The 13,777-nt window shown below is 40.2% G+C and overlaps 1 protein-coding gene across 2 annotated transcripts in view; it reads left to right on the top strand.

Annotated features, from left to right (window-relative positions):
* The first annotated feature begins 4,597 nt into the window (after nucleotides 1–4,597).
* Nucleotides 4,598–13,777, top strand: part of RASA1 (RAS p21 protein activator 1) — a 116,771-nt gene continuing 107,591 nt past the window's right edge. For both annotated transcript variants that reach the window (XM_060635420.3, XM_060635421.3), the window contains exon 1: nucleotides 4,598–5,737. In XM_060635420.3, the coding sequence (XP_060491403.1) occupies nucleotides 5,223–5,737 (515 nt within the window). In that variant the 5' untranslated portion in view covers nucleotides 4,598–5,222. The remainder of the gene's footprint in view (nucleotides 5,738–13,777) is intronic.

The raw sequence follows: 13,777 nt of genomic DNA, 5'->3' as shown, positions 1-13,777 counted from the left end.
TCATTGTATGCTTATTTTAAAGACTATTAAAGAGGCACCTGGATGGTCCGTTTGGTTAAGCATCCAACCCTCGATTTTGGTTCAGGTTATGATCTCCCCTTTGTGAGATCCAGCCCTGTGTTAGGTTCCATGCTGAGTGTGGAGCCTCCTTAAGATTCTCTCTCTCTCCCTCTCTCTGCTCCTCCCCTGCTCGCATACATGCATTATCTCACAAAATAAGTAAACAAGCATTGAAAAAAATAAAAACTATTAAAGAAGTTTGTATATTCAATGTGCTAACTGAATTTAGAGATGGAGGACTTACCGGGAGATTTTTAGATAGACTTAAGAATGCAATGAGTTAGAGATTTTGTAGAACTCCTAAAGTGAAGAGGCCAAAGATTAGTTGGATTTCACGATGGTGCTTCAGGTGATATTTAAATTGTGGCTGACACAGGAAAAGAATGGGAGTGTAAATATGAGGAAAATATGGACCAGAGTCTTACTCATCCTGACTCTCCCATTTCCCTTTCCTCAAAACCATTATACTTCCTTTTTTCTTTTACTTCTCCCATAGGGAACTATCACGTAAAGGAACCAAAGTGCAGTCAGGTGATACAGAAATATTTCTGGTTAGAGGAAAATAGTAGCCAAAGAAAAATAGACTGGAAATAATGAAAGAGGAGTATTGCTAATAAAGAATAAATAAAAATCAGCCAAATAAAGACAGTAGAATAAGAATAAACTAATAAAAATTAAAGACATTTATCTATTCTTCTTGCAAGAGAAGGAATATTTAGATCCAACTGCTCTAAGTTCCTTTAGTCATCAGAAGACTTCTGATAATTTTCTTTTAAGTGTATTTTATAGCCTCAGAGATCTTACTATTCTCTAAATTCTTCACAGTGTTTATAATTTTCATAAATCTTATTTAGTTAATATGCCACATACTGTAATCTCTGCAGAACTATTTACTTTTTAGTCAAAATAATTTCCTTTAACCTCTGTCTCCTCAATGTTATTTTCTCACAACATCTCCCTAATAAGGAAAAATGTGCTCTTGAAGATTCTAAGATGAGGTCAGCAAATGCAGTAGGAATATTAGGGGTTAGGAGTAAAAGCTTCTTTCCAAAATTTTTTGGGTCAATGGAACCTTTTGGTATTATTTAGATAAACTTGGAAGCCTATTTGTATAGCTGAGGATGTGCTAGGGCATGGAACACAATTTGGGATTCTTCAAACACAGCTGTAAGCTCTTTCTTACTTCTTGATCAGTTTTCCCCTCAGAAACAACTCATATATTTGTACTAAACCCCTTGAGGTTCTCTATAATTATATAACTGCCTAAGAATGACCTTTTTACATACTGAGGTATCAAAACTGAAAAATATGTTGGAATGTATTACATTCATATTTAAATTGCCAATAAAATCAGAATGAGACAAATTCATTTTCTAAAAATTAAATGTTCAGATTCTTTTCACCCACAAGTCTTTGCCCAGCATTTTTGATTATTTATTTTTCACTAAATACTATATTTAATTCAATATCTGGATAACTTTTCTAAAATCACAGATATCAAAGATTGTTTTACTAAAGCTAAATGTTATTTTGAATTTTCCTCTTTTGTATATTGTTCTTTTTTTCAGTACCTCCTTGTTTAATATTATCTGTAAATTTAATTAACAGACTGTTTACTTCCCTTTGTTAACTGATGTTACATAACACCACATCTAACACCAATTGCTGCAGAATCCCTGTAATGCCTCTCTCCACATAGATATTTCATATATTTTTTTAAAGATGTTCTTCAGTTTTTGACTCACGAAACTTTAAGGACTTTGACTCATGAAAGCTCAAGGAGTCAAGAAATACAGGGGCCTGGAAGAAAAGAAAAGGAAACCCAGAAACAGAAATTGAGGGAGAAATACGTAGGAGCAAAGAGAACATGAGACCACAAATGAGAGAAGGGCAGAAGGTCAAGGTGAATAGAAAAATAAAAAAAAAGGCAATAGACAAAAATAAGGTATAAACATTTAACACTTCTATAAAAATAAAATGTCACTGAAGATGGAAGACTGACTTGAGATTCAGGAAGCACACTAGTAATAGTAAAGATCAAAGCCTAGATCTGTCCAATAAAAGGAGTATATAAGATATTTGAAAATAACTCATGAATGATAAGTGGCAGTCTCTTTGGATAAAAAGGACAGCACAACTCTAAGATTGAATATATGGTAAGATATTGGTATTAGGTTGATACACGGATATAGTAGGTGTTTCGTACTAATTGAGTAATTGGTATCCGAAGATGTGAGCTGATCTAATCCAGTATTTGTTAAAAGGATGGAGACCTGTTCAAAGCTGTTGACATGGATGTCTAGCACTGGGCTAGGCAGTAGAACACATATTGTATTTGCAGTCTAGCTTCGTAGATACATAAATCTAAAAGTAACTAGAAAACGATGTGACTCAGTCTAATTGATGTTGGCCAATTAAATATTGGCTTTTAATTGCTAAAGAATTTCAAAAGGGGGAAGAAGACAATTCTGCAAATTAGAATAGTGAGCTTGACTTGGAATCTTAGGCGCATACAGAAGAAGTATGAGCACTCAGAGATCTGTGATAACAAGAGCTGGTCATAACTTGCCAGTCCAGTGCCCTACATTCAAAGGCTGTTGTGGGTAATTGGGGTGAGAGTGTTGGAGGACTGAAGTGGTAATTCACTGTGGCTTTCAAGCACAGGCTACATGAAAATTTGTTGGCAGTAGGTGGAATATGCACTTTGAAGTTCTCTTCTTACTTTGAGGGTCTAAGTTTAAAAGAAAAAGAAAAACTGTTCTCATGGAGGCCACTGTAAGAAGTAGGACCAAAATTATTAAGTATTACGGAATTACTTCATTATGCATTTTCTCATTTCCCAACCTCCTTTCTAGAATAGTCCAGGGCTTAGCAACACAATACCTATTTCTGTTATCCACCTACCTAATGAATGGCATTGAGTTGGCTTTCTCATCTATTCTTCTTTGTTTCAGAACCATTTTTTAGGTATTGCATACCTCCTTCTTGATTAGCATACTATAGTATAGTGGTTCTTAAATGTGTAAACTTGGAGAGCCTAGTAAAAGATTCCTGTGATTTCTGATTCAGAGCGTCTGGGATGGAGCCAAGAATTTGTATTTCTAACAAGTTCCTAGGATAATGCTGGTCTAAGACCACTTTTGTGACTAATCCATCTTTGCTCTCACAAGTGGTATGCTGTATAAGAGGTAAGCACAATGAAGTCCTCAGGATTACTTTCTAATCAACTTAGTCACTGATTTGGCAAATAGTGCTTATGCAAACTTATATAGGAAAGGAAAATATCTTGTGCATACCTTGCCACCTCTTTTAGTGGTCTTTTCCTTTTTGCCTCTGTTATAGCTCCTACCCATCCCCTTCCTTATGTGCTTCTCTCTTGGTTTGATCATCATTGGCAGAGAAAACATCCATCTCAAAGACCAATATTTAAAGGTATTTAATGTGGGATTCCTTCCGAGAGAATTAAAAAACAAAACAGTATCATTTGCCAAAGGGCAAATTGCACATAGTATGATTTCAAACAATGGTAATGATTCCTCCATCTATATGCATGCATGAGATAGTTTATATATAGTCCAGCATGAAAGACAAAACAAACCCCATCTCTGGCTATATTTAGGGTGAGAAAGCAGTTTATTGATAATTTTTGAAGCTATGAATAATTGTATATGGCACTTTGGAACCTTGGTATTTGCCTGGTTCAAGGTTCTCTATGCTTCACATGTGCATTGTGGAGCGTGCCCCGCTGTGTTCTGCACGCAAATGAACGTCACCCCTCCTCTCCACACCACATTAGTACCCAACATACCTGCGATGGCACTGGTGTGTGTGTTGGGCGGGAATAGAGACAGAGAGGTATGACAGGGGAGATGGCGATTGTGGGAAACAAAACAAAATGTGTAGTCTCAGAAATCGCACTTTACAACTATTATTTCCACCAAAATTTTTAGGTCACCCCATATTACTTCCCTATTTCGTTTGAGTTTCAGAACGTAGTTTAAAATTTCATTTTATTTTTTAATATGGAATGCAACGAAAACAAAAAAACAATAGCAATGCCTCGAACTTCGAAGCAATCCCTCATCCCCGGGCTTCGCGTCCGGTTTCTGCACAGCTGGGTAAAGGTGTTTTTTTCTAGCAGTCAGGAAGCAGAGAACTGGCTTCGCGGCATCTTCCTTTCCCTTTTCCTCGGTTCCTTCCTCTCCACCCCTCCTGGTCCCTCCTTTCTCTCCTGCTTTCACAGTGCAGCACGGCCGCGTGCTCGGGTACCCACTCCTCCCCTCCGCCCATCAAACAAAACCCAGAGAGGCAGGCGCGCCCTGCCGCCGGCAACACCCACGGGAGAAACGGCCACACCACCACACGCTCGTACCACAGCGAAACAGTGAGCACGGCCGCGCACCGCGCGTCCCCGCCGCTTCCTTCCCTCCCGACGCTTCCTTTTCCTCCCTCCAGTCCCAGCGCCCTCACCCCCGCGCCAGGAACGCGCCTGCGCAGAAGTTGCCCTCGCCCTCCTCCCCCGCCCTTCCTTCCCTCGGCTCCTCCACTGGTGCCCCGCCTTCCTTTCTCTCTAGTCGGTTTCACTGAGCACTCCAGGTTGGGAGCAGTTCAGTCGATTTCCCCGCTACCCCGCCCCCCTTCCTCTTGGCTCCCCACCCCTCCCATCTCCAGCCCGGTGGAGGATGAAGCGGCTGCAGTGGCCCCAGCCCCAGCAGCGGCACCGGCGGTGGCTGCGGTGGGGGTGGCCGGAACTAGGGTGGTGAAGAAGCGGTGGCGGTGGCGGCGGTGGCTGAAGGAGCGGCAGCCGCCCCAGCCGCTTCCTCTGTGCTTCCCTTCCTCTTTAGTGCAGCCAGGAAGTTTTTCACTTCTGTGCATGTGTGTGTGTGTGTGAGTGTGGGTGTGTAAGGTGAGGGCTTGGGGCGGCGTTTGTGCAGGCGTTGAGTTTTTTGCCCACTTCGCTTCCCGTAACCCGGGCAGCTCCGGAGCCGGGGCTGTGGCCCGAGGAGGGGGCGCGGCGGCGGGCTCTCTCCTTTTGTTGTTGTTTCCTCCGCCTGGGGAGCTGAAGGGGGGACGCGCCTGGGTGGGGCGGCTCGGAGCCCGGGCCTGGTGGCCCCCGGGGCTCCCGGGCGAGCTGGGTAGGGCAGAGTAGATCGGGCTTCAACATGATGGCGGCCGAGGCCGGCAGTGAGGAGGGCGGCCCGGTGACCGCCGGGGCAGCAGGAGGCGGCGCAGCCGCGGGCTCGAGTGCCTATCCGGCAGTATGTAGGGTGAAGATACCCGCGGCTCTGCCTGTGGCTGCCGTACCCTATCCTGGGCTGGCGGAGACCGGAGTAGCCGGGAACCTGGCTGGCGGAGCCGCTTTGGGGTCAGGGTTCCTGGGAGCCGGGTCTGTGGCAGGGGCAATGGGGGGAGCCGGACTGTCAGGGGGAGGTGCTGCCGCTGGCGTGGCTGGCGCCGCTGCCGGACTTGGAGGAGAGATGGGTCTCGCCAAGGGGACCACTTCGTTGCCTGCTGAGACCTTCGGGGCAGGCGGCGGATTCCCTCCTCTGCCGCCGCCTCCTCAGCTGCCCCCTTTGGGCGCCGGCCTGGGAACGGTGGACGAAGGTGACTCTCTGGATGGACCAGAATACGAGGAAGAAGAGGTCGCCATCCCGTTGACTGCTCCTCCAACTAACCAGTAAGTCAGGACAGCTGTTCAGGGACTGGGGAAGCTGGCTCCTGGAAAGAAGTGGGAAAACCTACCTCGTTCTTTCAGCTGTGATTTGTTCTGAAAAGTTTTGAAGCTTCAGGTTCCGCGCGTAGGAATTTAATTTGATAACTCATCTTCCCTGCGGGCATACTCCCTGGCGTCTTTGTATGTTTATTGTTACTCTGGGAAGACGTAAAGTTTTTAAGATGAGAAGCTTGGGGAAAATGTGTATCCATTGAGAACCGGATGTAGTTCTGCCCCTTCCAAATTTAGGTGGCGTCTTGGGATTCAGCTGAGCTTGCAGCTGCCAAGGCAGTCGGAGTTTGTATTAACCTATGTGTGTATTCCCTGGTGAAGCCTGATTATTCGTCAGAAGCTTTGAATATACAAGTATTTGAATGAGTTTTGTACTGATAATCATTCGAAACATCCATTGGTCAGAACGCTTTGTTTCTGTGGCACTGCAAATCCCCATTTATGCCAATTGAAAGCATAGCGATGCAGCAGTCTTCACATCATTTATGAAGATGTGGGTCAGCGAGAAAGGAAAGGGTTCTGTGAATTACAGGTGTGATTAAGGGCCTATCCTCCAACAACGTCTGTAACTTAGGCTAAAGAATTCCCATTTATTATTAGTGTAATCTTTTACAGTTGAGACTTTGTAAGTACAGTTTTGAAGTAAAATAAAATTAAAAGTGTGCTTCTCTTCAACACTTTGTTGGTGACCAGTACAGTGTTATATTTGACAATTAGTTTTGACAGAATATTGCTGAACACATAGGGCAAATGGCTTTTTCAAATAGTGAGTACGTTTCCCTTCGTCAGCGAACATAGGTATGTATTTATAAAGGTGGACCTTGATGGGAGGAAAATGTTGATGGTAGTAAATAAATAAAAAGTGGTTAATGATGGCAAAACTGTTTTTATATAGATCACTCAAGTAAGTATTAATTGACCTTTAGATTTTGACACCCTTAGTGTATCAGAAAAAAAAGATTTGGTTCGTATGTTGACATTCACTATGGACAATTGAAAGGTTTGTTTGTTTTGGATAAGCTTTGGAGGATTTGGAAGGGACTTAAAAAATGAATTAGAAAAAGATTCTGTAATACTAATCCATTTTTGACTTCAGGCTACTTTTTTTTGATACTTAAGGTGGAAAAGTAAAATTAGTCTTATTTATGTCAGCCACGATATAGCAGTATTGTATTCTTTTCATATTGTTAAATGAGAATTTAATTTTTTTGTCTGGTTTTATTCCAACTTGCCATACTATGTCTTTGTTTTATAGACTTCTGAAGGTGTTCTGGAAGTGTGAAAAATTTGAATTTTACAGCACTGTTTACACACCTCCAAGCCTTTTTGAAAGAATCAAATATTTAGGTGCCCACTACATTGCTCAGCACTGCAGTTATAATAAAGTGCAACTTTGCATACTGAAAGAATATTGTCTTATGCTAGTGTTCATAACGGAATTGCATTAGGCATGTTCAGTGTATTCTAAATTTTTTTAAAAGAATTTTGTAGAACAGTTTTAGTTTCACGGCAAAATTGCGTAGAAAATAATATAGTGTTCCCATTAAATTGATAATAATAAACATGAATGAGTACTTAGGAAAATTTGTGTTTGTGAGAAGTCCATTGTGTGAGATTTCCATCATTATTAGTATGTATTTTGGAATAAAAATATTTGTATGACTATTGAGAAATGTTCATGTTCTAAAAAGTATCCTCCATTTCTCCTATGTTTTTTAAATTTGTCACTGAGAAGTACAAATTTCCCTCTTTTCTTTATCTTAGATATCAGCCCAGAGTCACTGGAGGCAATACAGTGTAGTGGTTAAGCGTGCAAATTCTGAAGTTAGACAAGATTTGGGTTGGAATCCTGACTCTGCCACTTATAGCTGTGTGATCTTGGAAAGGTTAGTTTCCCCACCTGTAAAATAGGGATAATAATGGTACCTCCATCATATGGTCATCTTTAAGGTTTAATGAGAACCCAGAAGTTTTCAGCATAGTGCCTGGCGCATAGTAAGTGTTCAATAAGTAGTATCCCTAAATAACAGTAATATTATTTTATTGTCATTAAATTGCCTACTAATTCTGTTGGTACAGGGACACCCTCACTAATCGTTACTTTAGAGAATGGTTTGAACTCCAAAGGCCTATCTACCATGATTAATTATTTTAAAAATTATGACTTTTTTTTTTAATGTTTGTTTTTGAGAGAGAGGGGCAGAGAGGGGGGCAGAGGATCCTAAGTGGGCTCTGTGCTGAGAGCAGAGCAAACTGTGAGATCATGACCTGAGCTGAAGTTGGACGCTTAACCAACTGAACTATCCAGGCATCCCTAAAAATTATGACTCCTTAAGGCTTCCAATAGGTTAAGTAGGTTTGGAGATGAAGTTCAGGTCTTTTCTATAAAGTTCTATTTTAAATTGAAACAAAAACTTTAATGATTTGGTTAAATAATGTCAAATCTTTTATAAAGCTATTGAAGAAATATTCTTGGATTAAATTAATATTTGTTTACTAGTGACTGGTCACCTTAGTTATTGGATAGCATGATATTAAGGAGGTTCGGGTCATAGGTTTGAGTCCATAGTAGTTTGTTAGAGTAGGATTCCCTGGTCACAGTATTCAACCGTGTATCCAGCTAGTTTGGTGCTGTTGGTCGCAAGAGAGTCAAATGACAATATGTAGATAGATAAGTACAAATATATTAATGCCATTCATATTTTGTACCTTGTTTTTCTGTGCATGGTGAATCATTGTCTCATGTGTATTACTGAGCATTTACATAAGTTGGGGTAAGGCTGGAGAAGTTTGTATAATTTTAACTATTACATTTATTTGAATATTTTGTTTTCACAAGTTTTGAGGAAAAAACAATTAAAAAGCAATGAAATTCTCCCTGTGTATTTTTATGCTATAGAAGGTGCTCTAGCTAAAACTAACAGATTTCCTTTTCAAGAGAGAGAAAAGTTAAAGGAGTTTGTCACTGGTAGGGCTTATGATTTTATGACCTGCTCTTAGTGGCCTTGGTTATTTTTTGCCTCTTCTCTAGAGGTAAGGGGTGACAGTAAAGGAGCATTGTTCCCTTAGTCCACCTTCAATTTTATGTAGAGACTTCTTAAATTTTTATTTTATGTTTCAGAGAAAGAGCATGCACACGCATGAACAGGGAAGGGACAAAAGAGAGGGAGAATCTTTTTTCTTTTAATTTTTTTTAATGTTTGTTTATTTTTGAGAGAGAGGGACAGACAGATCACAAGTGGGGGAGGGGCAGAGAGTGATGGGGACATAGAATCAGAAGCAGGCTCCAGGCCCTGAGCTGTCAGCTCCGACTTGGGGCTCAAACTCATGAACTGTGAGATCATGACCTGAGCTGAAGTCAGATGCTCAACTGGCTGAGCCACCAAGCACCCCAGAGAGAGAGAATCTTAAGCAGGCCTCGTGCCCTGAAGCAGGGCTCAATCTAAGGACTCATGACCTGAGCCAAAAAATCAGGAGTTTAATGGTTAACTAATGGTTAACTGACTGGGCCACCCAGCACCCCCTACATGTAGAGAGTTTAAACTGTCACCTGCAGTAGCAGGATGCCCTTGGAATGAATCCAGTCCACAGATCTATATTGCGTGCTTTTGGTGTAGTTGGAACATTTAGTAAGTAGTTGCTACCATTTAAAAAATAGGAAGACGTCACATTTAAGAAGTCTTAGTTTCTAGCACACTTCCAAAATCACAGGATTTGGGGCTCCCTAGTTGCTGTTCCTGTTTGAGAGCAGATTGCCAGAGCTGAGTAATGGTTGCCCCTTTTAGGTGAATTCTGAGCTCTAGTTTGCGGTAGTCTCTATGAGGCTTGCTTTGCCTTTGGGATTATGTGCCTGGCATGTGGCATAGATCTTTCCTTGGACCTAATATGCCGGCTTGTCAACCCTGAAACTTGAAGGAAGAGGAAATAAGGAATGTTAAGTGGTACCTTTCTTTTCTTTAAAAAAAAATCCATCTCTACAAAAATAAAATCATAATTAAGCCAAATAATTATTAGAGGTTAATGTTAGGACATGTAGTATTTATTAACTTTGTCACTAATTGCATTATAACCATGGGTGAGTCATTTTTTCTTAATAAACGTAGGGGTGAGAATTGCAGAGATTAGTTAGGTACAGAGTGGTTGCTGACGAGGACCCGGATATTTTTTTACAATATTTGTATGAATAGTAGAGCAGTGTAGTAGGTGCTTAATTTAAGAGATAAAAAAATGAGTTGGATGCCTTTTTCTCAAGTCTCTCTTTCTGGGCAGTTATAGATCTAGTAGGAAGTTAAGTAAACCAACTACTCTGATTCAGGCTAGATTAAGATAAATATCATGAGCGAAGCATGAGCAAAGAGTCATGGGCTTTAAAAGAATAAGAAATTTATATAATTAGGGTCAGTAAGTCTTTGAGGAAAAGTAGCAAGTATGTTATCCCGGCTGCTCAATTTATTTTCTAAACATGACCTTTTTGGTCCCCACTCTCTTTGCCTAATGATTATATCAGATAAAAAAGACTTAAAGGTTAAATGAGTATAAACTTTTGGCCCCAAGAGAAGAGTCTGTCCTACTGAACTCTTAATTACTTACCTGTGGTCTGGAAGGAGATTGAAGGAGGTGTCTGTAGTTACTGGGAATACAGAGCACGGCCAAAGGCTGGAATTGGTTTGGGTCATTGATAGGTACTTTGGGGAAATTAGGAAAGCATTATTGACAGAGATAAAAAGAAAAAGGACAGCTGTAAATTAGGAAGAAGAAAGGGAAAGCAAAATGCAGGCCTTTCTGGTTGCTTTACTCTTGTCTTTTTACTGGCCTTTAGGGGGTTGACAGACTGCTTTTAAGAGCAGCTCTAATACCCAAAAACAATACCTTGGTAGTGGTGAGGGGGACTTATGACAGTATTAATAATAACTGTTATTACTGCTGACATTTTTTGGTTGCTTACTACCTAACAAGAAATGTTCTAATTGGCTTACATGTGTTGGTTTAGTTATATATTGCTTCACTCCAAAACTAAATGTTTATCTGTTCTTGATTCTAAAGTTGGCAAGGCTTGATGGGGACTGCTGCGTGTGTCATTTGTTGGCTATCATATCGAAGGTGGCTTCTTAATGATGCCTTAGCTGGGACGGCTGGAACAGCTGATGGATAGCCGGGACTATGGCTGCCTCTCTCCTTGTATACCCTTCATTCAGCCTTCCCCCTTAATTAGCTTGAGCTTCTCTACAACATGGCAGCTGGGTTTTGCGAGGGAGCATGTCAAGAGGGCAAGCCTCGTTGTGCCAACACATATCAAGTCTCTGTGTTCTTCAGTGTTTGCTGATGTTCCAATGGCCAGTGCTAATAAACATGACCCAGTTTAGAGTTAGTATGGGTGGGACTGCATCACTACCGGAAGGTGAGATTTGTTGAGGGCATCAAAGTAACAGCCTACTTCCTATGTTACTCATTTACATGTAATATAGATAATACTAGGATAGGAGTGGTGAGGGATGAAGTGGGAGAAAGGGCAAGTACTTAAAAATTCTTCCCTTAGGCTTGACGTGGTAAATTGTCTTTCATTAAATGATTCAGATAGCCTCACAGTAAGTAGATTTTGCTTCTGACCACCATTATCTTAATTTTAAAGCAAGTTATGGAGAATGGATGCTATTATCACTCATTGTTTGAATGTTCAGTGTATGTATGGTAGGTGTATGATCTTGAAATCACCTGCAGTACATTTCAATTGTGGGCTAAGTTAGAAACAGTTATCAGATACAATTTACTGGTAACTTCTCCCTATGTCTAATCATTATCTCAACAGGATTTGGGGCATAATTTTAGGCATTTCAGTGATTTTTGTGAATAAAACAATGAACATTTTAGGGGGCAGAAATATAAAAGAATGTACAGTCTACTTGAGAGATGAGGCATTAATGACAGAGACATAAGATGAGAAATTAATCTTAAAGATGTGTGGTACAGATACATTTTTCAAATTAGGAGATAGTTGTGGAAGGATTTAAAGAATGAAAGTATCTGAATGAATAAATTGAAATTTCATACTGTAATCCTCTTAGTGGAGTTTTACAGAAAGTTTGAATAGTTTTTGTAGTATTGTTTATTTGATATTATAATCATAAAAGTGGTATTCATAGATACATAGTGTTTAAGTGGTAGATGAAACTCTCATTTGCCGAGATGCAGAAGCAGACTGGCAGACAGCCCGTATGCAGAACTAGAGTGGTTTGGTTAAAGTCACATAGCTAGGTAGTGGCAGAACTGGCACAGAATCCAGTTCCCATAATTTTTCAGATATGTTTAGATTTGAGAAATATTTATAATGAATTTGGGTGGGGGGAGGAAGGTAGAGGCCCAGGATTGACTAGTCCTTTACTCTTTGCTGGGCACTTTACATAGATTATTTTGTTTAACTCTCACAGCTACACAATGAGAATAGATATTCTTCTCATTTTTAGTGTTCAGAAAACTGAGTGATGGAATTCTAATACAAATATTATACTTTTTCCTTTGTCTTGCCTCCTTCCATTAAGTATAATACGCACTATGCACACTCATAGAAAACATATACTTAAAGGCTGGCTGGTCACTGAGTATTATGGACTGAATTGTGTCCCATTAAAACTCCTAGGGTTGAAGCCCTAACCCCCATGTGGTGATTTATGTATAGGGCCTTTAAAGAGGTAATTAAGATTAAATGAGGTCATAATGGTGCGTCCATAATCCTGTTGGACCTTATAAGAAGGGGAAGAGATACCAGCAATGCACATGCACAGAGAAAAGCACATGTGAATTCACAGTGAGAAGGTGGCCATCTGAAGCCAAGGAGAGTGGCCTGATTAGAAAGCACCTCTGTTTTCACTTTAACTTGGACTCAGCCTCCAGAACTATGAGAAAATAAGTTTTTGTTATTTAAGCAATTCAGTCTGTGGTATTTTGTGAAGGCAGTGCAAGCTGACTGATAGGATACACTAGATAACCCTGCCTCTTTAAAAATGGCTTTGGGTGATTTTGGAGCAGATTAGATGCACATTTACTACTTGAGAAATAAGGTCCTCATTTTTTTTTTTTTTTTTATTCCTATCTTTCACTGTAGAAAAGAAAAACTTCCCTTATACTTTACCTTCTTTTCTTATGTGTTAGTGAGGTCTACCCTGTGTTGAAAGATGGAAAAATTATTTAAATGCATGTCTGATTATTATAGTGTGAAAAGATCCTACATATGACCATGAGTGGTAGCCAGGGAAAATCCTGTGGGGGAGACATTACTCCAGCAAAATTTCTGTATTCACTCTGTGTTCATTGTTGTATTATTCAGTGTTACTTTTTCATGTATGTATACGTGCATATTATTATTATTATTTTGTCTGGATGTCAATAAGATAAATACCTGCTCAGTGTTTATCAAGCTAGATTCTCAGTTTATTACAAAAGATATAACTCAGGAACAGTCAAATGGAAGAGAATCCTGGGACAAGTTATGTAGAAAAGGGTACAGCTTCTGTGCTGTCATGGGGTATTCCACTCCTCAAACCACTCTCCCACCTCCATATGTTCACTAACTGGAAGCTCTTTCAGTGTTACTTTTGAAATTGTCTTTCTCCTACGTATCTGTCTGAAGCTTAAGGGAGAGACCTAGAGATCTCTCTCAACTCTTAAGTCTCTTTGTAGGTTCAACCTGCTAGACTGCATTCACAGCTAAAACGCTTGTATAATAGACCATGTCTCTTCTCCATCTATGTCTATCTGTCTGCCTATTGATTTATCTCTCAGATTTTAAAATTAAACTTTTAATTTTGAGGTAATTGTGTAATTTCACATTTAGTTGGAAGAAATAATACAAAGTATGTGTCCTTCACCATTTTTCCTTAGTGGCAACATCTGGTATGACAACTAGGAAATTGACGTTGATGTCGTTGGCTTGGCATACAGTCATGTGTGTGTCTTATATGTTTAGTGTGCATTTAGTTGTGTGCAGTTTTATCACAT

This window comes from Panthera onca, chromosome A1 (assembly GCF_046562875.1).
Source record: "Panthera onca isolate mPanOnc1 chromosome A1, mPanOnc1 haplotype 2, whole genome shotgun sequence".
NCBI classification, from domain to species: domain Eukaryota; kingdom Metazoa; phylum Chordata; class Mammalia; order Carnivora; family Felidae; genus Panthera; species Panthera onca.
This window is presented reverse-complemented; position numbering and strand designations above follow the sequence as displayed.